A 7,150-nucleotide genomic window follows, 5' to 3' on the forward strand; every position below is an offset into this window, starting at 1 on the left:
ATGAGCTGCCAGAGGATGTGGTGGAGGCTGGTACAATTGCAACATTTAAGAGGCATTTGGATGGGTAAATGAATAGGAAGGGTTTGGAGGGATATGGGCCGGGTGCTGGCAGGTGGGACTAGATTGGGTTGGGATATCTGGGCGGTGTGGACGGGTTGGACTCGAAGGGTCTGTTTCCATGCTGTACATCTCTATGACTCTATAACCTGGTTATTCCATTCCATATTACAGTCTCTAGCAGCGGACTGATTGGCTTTTAACTTCTGCCCTTATCACTGAAGAACAGAATCATGAACTGACAGCTCCTATCTGAAAGATTGTTTCCCCAGCTTTCTGCAGGTTCTTGGGTTATATTGTTAGTTCTGGAGCTATGTTCAGTAATTCCTTCAGTTCAATTCCTCTAAGTGATAACTTTCACAACGTATTCTCCACCCGCCAAACTTTGACATCTCTGCTCCAAAAGCTTTCTAACATTGTTGCCATTTCTGAGTGTACGCAATTCTCTTTCAGCATTCTGCCCTGATGACCAGTGCTTTTGTAGAAAGCTTGTTATTGCCTTTGTGTAAAGAGTTAATTGTTTGTATTTGAAAACAAGCAAAACCTACTCTGTTATGTTTTTACTTAGGTCTTGGTCACTATGGTGTTACTTGTAAATTGACCAGGATAGCAGGCGATATTGCTGGAGTCAATATTGTACAGACAGCAACATATGGAGACTTCTGTTTAGCCGTATCCAAAGATGGGGATGTGTTTGGCTGGGGAAACTCTGAGTATCTTCAGCTGTCTTCAGTTACTGAGGCCACACAAGTAAGTATGAGAGTCCCCTATCCAGAGAAACAGTTTGCAAAAGCGTACATAGTGACGACTTGGCATCTCACCACAGTCACAGCACAGAGTGGAGGTCTCTGTTCACTGTCTTAATCTTTGCTTGAACACTTTAGGCTACCTGGTTTCAAAAGGAGAAATAATTTGTTGGCTCCATAATAGATACAGCAGATGAATGCATGACTGGAGACCAGTGCAGAAAGGTGGTTTAGGTTGGGAAATTGAGATCAGTTCTGGAGTTTACCTGTACATGCTGATGGTTTAAGTCTAAACAGAGCTGGCACTTCATTCTTTGCAGTGTGATTTGTTGGTGCTGTTGTGGAGGGTTAAAAATAACTCAGCTGGATGAGGAATTTGGGTTGGGGTCAAAATCATTTTTCTTTCTAAGAGCTTTTCTCTCAATTTCTGGAGGGCTACCTTTTCATTCTGAACAACGGCAGGATATGATCTTCTGTTCTTGTGTTATCACGTTGGGTATTTAGACTCACAGAAGCAGCATTAGAAAGATTCATCAATATCCTCCATAATTCTTAATCCTCATGAAATGCACAATACGCAGAAGAGCTTAAACTTATTGGACACCACAGTATTTACATTGGCTTAAGCCCACTGCCATGAGTTAGCAACAAAAGGTTTTGTTCAATGTCTGACATTCACTTTATGAAAAGTGCATTAATTTTCCAAGAGCTCATTACCTGTGAATTCAGGAATTCTTCCATTATTACTTTATTAACAGACTATCCTCAGCAGCCAGCATCCCTCTCGCCTTTTCCACTCCTCCCCTTTCTCACCACTGTCTCAGCACCTCGCCCTGTAGGTTCGTTACTCCCACCATCCAAATAGAAATAGAAAAGTATTGGAGAGGATTTGATATAAGAGGGAAAGCAGTGAAGTCTGCATCAGGGTTACCCTGCATGTGTTTGTGAGTGCATGGTCTGTGGTAAATCAGAATGATGAGTTGCAGGTTCACAAAGCTACGTGGAAAATTATGTTGTGAATACAAAAATCTGGATCAAGAAAGCTTTTCTGGATATGAGCTGTTCAAGAAACAGGAAAGGAAGGGAAAAGGATAGAATGGCCAGATTGACAAAGTAGAACATTGCAGAGCTGGAAGGAGGATGTTCCAAAGGGCTCAAGGACAGAATCAATTTGGCTACAACTAAGGAACAAAGAAGGAGCAATTATATTGCTCGATGTAGTCTGTAATGGCCACCAAGAAGTAGAAAAGATGTAGAGGAATATGTTTATGTGGAAATAACAGAAAGATGCATGAATTATCAACAAGTTATGATGGGTGACTTTAATTATTGCAATATAGACTTGGTAAGTAATGGTGTTAAAGGGCAGAGAGAGGCAAGAGATTCTAGAATGTGCTGAGTAGGATCTCTGAGGGAGTACAATCTAGTCCAAACAAAAAAGGTGGCACTGGCTGGACCTGGTTCACAGAATGAGATGGGCCAAGCAATAGAGGAACGTTTAGGGAACAGTAATCATGATATCATAAGATTTTAGGTTGAATATAGAAAAGGAGATGAAAAAATCCAGAGTAAGGGTAATTACATGTGTGGGGCAATCCCATCTTCAATGGGATAAGGATGAATTTTACCAAGATAAATCCAAATCAAAGGTTAGCAGGCAAAAACTATAATGGGATTGACGAAGTGCCTTTAAAGAAGAGACAGATAAGTGACATTCCCATGAAGGGGAAAACAAATCCAGAGCTTCCTGGATGTTTATAGAGATAGAAGAGAAGAAGTGATCTTATTCCAGCTAGTGGTGAATGTAATCTAACGGAGAGCCAAGCTGAATACGAAAGTTCAAAGAGGAATTGATAAAGCAAATACGAGAAACAAAGAGAAAATATGAGCAGAGACTGTCAGTTGACATAGAAGGGAATTTAGACTCTTGTGTCGCCATACAATATTTTAAACTGTGGTAAAAAGGAGTGGGGCAGATTAGGGACCAAAACTGGGAGTTACATACAGTCAGGGGATTTAACTGATGTACTAAAAGAATACCTTGCAGCTGTTATTACCAAGAAAGACAGTGCTGCTACCCAGGCCACAGTGAAAGAGGAGGAAATTCAGACAGTAGAAGGAATTAGAATAGATAAGGAGGTATCTGAGAAACATGTAAAATCTCACAACAAAGTGATTGTGACTTTCTTTCATTGCATGTTGTTGCAGGTTAATGTTCCAAAGTACCTTCCTTTTAAAGGAGTTGGGAAGATTAAACAGGCAGCATGTGGTGGAACTCATGCTGCAATCCTTAACAGTGAGTCCTCAATTTTTTAACACAGTGCTCTGTTCAGATTGTTTACTGTCCAGACCTCCTTAATTCCAGCTGACAATATTAAGTATCATCATCAACGTTTATCCGTCCTGGAGTACACAGTGACCGTTTATCCCGGTGTTATTAATTTCACTGTCCCAGAAGATTAATTAGACATTGTAGGGCCTACATAAATTTTATTTGCAAATAAGTGCAAAATAGTAGTTTGGATCATTTTCTTTAACAACTCAAAAGTGCACCTACATCGTGTTCACATATTGGGCAGCATGTAACTTTTTTGGGATAAGTTAGCTTTGATATTTTTGAGAGACTGACTGACACCAAATGCTTTTGGGTTAAAAGAAAAGTGTCCAGCAGCAGTTTTTGAATTGGCTTTAAGTTACAGTTTGCTACAGACCTGAGTGGGCAGTTAGAGTTGGACTTCTCAAAACCTGAAAGCAAGCCCAATCTTTCTCGCTGGCTTTTTCCCCCTCCCTCTGTGAGTGGGAGAAAGCCAGCACCAAATGTCTCTGAAATGAGGAATTGTTTCATCTCATTTTCCATATTCAACCTAAAATCTTATGATATCTAGAGCAAAAATCTAGATACAATTAATCGGTTACTGAATTGAGGATCACCATGGTTGACCACACAGTGATATCATCACCAAAACAAAAAAAAAGAGAAACACACCTCATTCCATTCCGTTTTATTTGGACTCTTGACCCACAGGATTTGTTCCCTCTTGTCTATGTTTTTCCATCTACGATATTTCAACAGAACTTTCTGTCTTGTGTGTCGTATTTGTGAATGAGTGTATGTTTGAATTTAAATGAGATATGGTTTAAGTTTTGAGTAACAGTAAAGTTGCCATGGTCCCGGAGGACCATAGGGCTGCTCTCATTAGAGACAGATGACTGGTGGTGATTTATTCTGAGGGTCACCACACCTCAGGCAAGGACAACGGTTGAGAAGGAAAGTCCCTTATGGTAACCTCAGCCAGTGCAGGAATTAACTGTGGTTGAGAACGGGTCTTATAGAATCCCTACAGTGTGGAAACAGGCCATTTGGCCCAACAGGTCCACACCGATCCTCCGAAGCATATCCTATGCACACCCATTCCCCTACTCTATTACTCTACATTTCCCATGACTATAACCTACACATCCCTGCACACTATGGGCAATTTAGCATGGCCCATTCACCTAACCTGCACGTCTGGACTGTGTGAGGAAACCGGACCACCTGAAGGAAATCTGTTCTCTTGTCCTGGGGATTGCAGGAATCAGAGAAAGCAGTCCCTCTTTCTTTATTCTATCGTATTTCGGTCATCTTAAACATCACAGTCCAATCAATTATTCCTGATGTTCTGTACTGTTGGAAGGCAAGCCCAGTTTGCAGACCATGTCTTCTTAATTTAACCCTCATCTCGTTCTGGTGCATCTCAGCCGCAGTGTCTCCAAGATGGTTATCCTGTTGCTGAGTTATGTTGCTCAGAACTGAATGCAGCAACACCACATGGGATCGAACCAGAGCTCTGGGCAGCTTCTTTGAATTTCCACTTCTTTGTATTCAGTCCCTTTGCAATTAAGTGCTAGCATTCCCAATTTTATACACATTTACTGTGCCATCTAACGTAGTCAGGGAGCTTGGGTCTGTTGTTATTGTTAAATAACTTTCCCTAATGTATCTTCTACCTCATGTTTCCTACCCATAAACTGCTAAAAGTTTCAATATAGTTCCTTATCATTCGTATAAGTAACATGCATAGTCAACATGCCAGTTTGAATTGTAGTCAGTGCTGTAATGTGGGGAAGTGCAGGAGGCAGTTAATGAGCAGCAAACCCTGCAATGTTTTCTGGATGCCACATGGAATCTTCTGTATGCACTTCAAAGCAAATCTTTAAGGTGTTGTGTGAAAGGCAGTATCTCCTCAGCGTTGAACTGCAATGTCAGCCAGTATAGTACTGCAGTTTCTACAATGGAGCTTGACTCACAGCCTACCTGGCTGGGGTAAGAGGGGTACGCACTGATCCACCAGAACTTGATCCCAGAAACATTTTCCCTCTGCAATATTGGTTTCTCAGTGAAACTATGATTCCGTGATGTTGCTAAATATCTGCCAGTGTCCATGGGAGATCCTGTACTGTCAGAATGAACCAGTGCTGTATTTGCCAAGAATGAACTTGTACTCTTGTCTTTTATAGGAGAAGGCAATGTCTTTGTCTGGGGTTATGGAATTCTAGGAAAAGGCTGCAATCTCTCTGAATCTGGAATGCCAGAGATGATCCCATCGACACTGTTTGGTTGTTCAGAGTTCACGCCTGAGGTTCGAGTTGACCGTATTCGTTGTGGCCTGAACCATTTTGCTGCTATCACCAGTAAGTGTCTTTCAATGAGCTGCTGAGGGTTTCGGAGGTTGAGTTTTGTGTTTCATCTCTTTACAGCTCCTAGACCTATCTGTGTAAGGCACATATGACATGACTTGGCTCTTCTGCCCATCAGTCTAGATTATCTTCTCAGTGCCATTTTCCCATTCTATCTCCATAATCCCTTAATCTTGTCATCCTTAAATTTCTGATATCTTGAATATTCTGTCCTCCCAAATTTTCACCCCAGCTCTTCGATGATATACAACCTTCCCAATACATACTTTGAAAGTTTGTGCTATAGAATGTGTCCCCAATTCGTCAGTTGTATTATAGCGAATTTGCATTAACTAAATGTGTGTTACAGCAGAATGACCTGGGTTGGACCGAAGGGTCTGTTTCCATGCTGTACATCTCTATGACTCTACGACCTGTACTTCTGAAGTTTCTACCTGCGCCTGTCTTGGTGTCTTTTGAGGACCCATTGATAAACTTGCCTTCCCCAGTTGGGAGCAGATCTTGCAATCTCTTCCTGTCTAACTTCCCCCTCCCAGTACCATTGACATCTCATTGTTCCTTGCATTTCTCTTTGTTGACTTGTGAAAAAGGCCCATAGTATACAAGAGTATTGTGGATGATTGGTTTAACAACTGGCTGAGGTGGGAAGGCAGCACCCTACTCCCACCCTCTCCCCTGATTTGGCTGTACTTTACAAGCACTCTCCTTGCCCAACTATTGCAAAAGTGAAATAGCTCTTTTTACTAAATCATACCATGGACTGTTTCACTGCCCCTCAGGTGGTTTGAGACTTCATCCTCTTCCAGACCCCTTGCTTCTCATTTAAAATTCTTCTTCTCTCTCACACACCTAGTACCAGGCCAGCCAGGTTTCTTCTGCAGCCTCTGCACTGAACAACTTCTCACCCTCAACTTAAGCACCATCTCAAATCACCGTACTCTCTCTCTCCTCTGAAATCAGTGCCCCGTTCACCCTTAAACTTAACCTCCATGTCGACCTGGCTGAGTCACATGGTTTTGCTAATCCCATGGTGTCAGTCACTGATGAGGCCTTTTGTCATCACTTCCTCGAATTGTTCTTGATTTACCTTCTTGTTCCCACTGTGCTCTGTGTCAGCCCTGGAGAAGGCTTCCTCTCCCCTAAGTCACATACAGCTACATTATGAGGAATAGAGAGTCAAGTTTTGAATGCTTATGTGTAAACGTACAAAGTGGGATAAAGTTGGTGAGCTTTAAACATAAATAGCTGTAAGAGACGATGATGTAGTTGGTAGTAAATAAACTTATCAGAAAAAGGTGAGAACGAGTGTTTAATATTCAAAAGTACGAAGTGTTCAGAAAACAATTATGACAGAGAAGAAAAGCGAGATGGGGCAGCAGTACTGATTAGGGCAGACATAGTAATGTGGGAAACGGGCTTGAGGGGCATGAGCAGAACCAGGAGTAGAAGTAGCTCACTCAGCTATTTAACATGACCATGGAACACTTAGAGTCATAGAGATGTACAGCATGGAAACAGACCCTTTGGTTGAAAAATGAGATGCTGGAAAAACACAGCAGGTCAGGCAGCATCCGAGGAGCAGGAGAATCGACGTTTCGGGCATAAGCCCTTCTTCAGGAATGAGGCTGGTGTGCCAAGCTGGCTGAGATAAAAGGTAGGGGGGAGGG

General features: G+C 42.0%; 1 protein-coding gene across 3 annotated transcripts in view; it reads left to right on the forward strand.

Annotated features, from left to right (window-relative positions):
• Positions 1-7,150, forward strand: part of rcc1l (RCC1 like) — a 64,373-nt gene that overhangs the window by 38,201 nt on the left and 19,022 nt on the right. For all 3 annotated transcript variants that reach the window (XR_006315838.1, XR_006315837.1, XM_043718878.1), the window contains exons 7-9: positions 626-807; positions 3,012-3,099; positions 5,304-5,477. Coding sequence is in view for 1 of the 3 variants with exons in the window: in XM_043718878.1 (XP_043574813.1) it covers positions 626-807; positions 3,012-3,099; positions 5,304-5,477 (444 nt within the window). In the remaining 2 variants the exon portion in view is untranslated. The remainder of the gene's footprint in view (positions 1-625; positions 808-3,011; positions 3,100-5,303; positions 5,478-7,150) is intronic.

The sequence above is a fragment of the Chiloscyllium plagiosum genome, chromosome 28 (genome assembly GCF_004010195.1).
Source record: "Chiloscyllium plagiosum isolate BGI_BamShark_2017 chromosome 28, ASM401019v2, whole genome shotgun sequence".
Classification (NCBI taxonomy): domain Eukaryota; kingdom Metazoa; phylum Chordata; class Chondrichthyes; order Orectolobiformes; family Hemiscylliidae; genus Chiloscyllium; species Chiloscyllium plagiosum.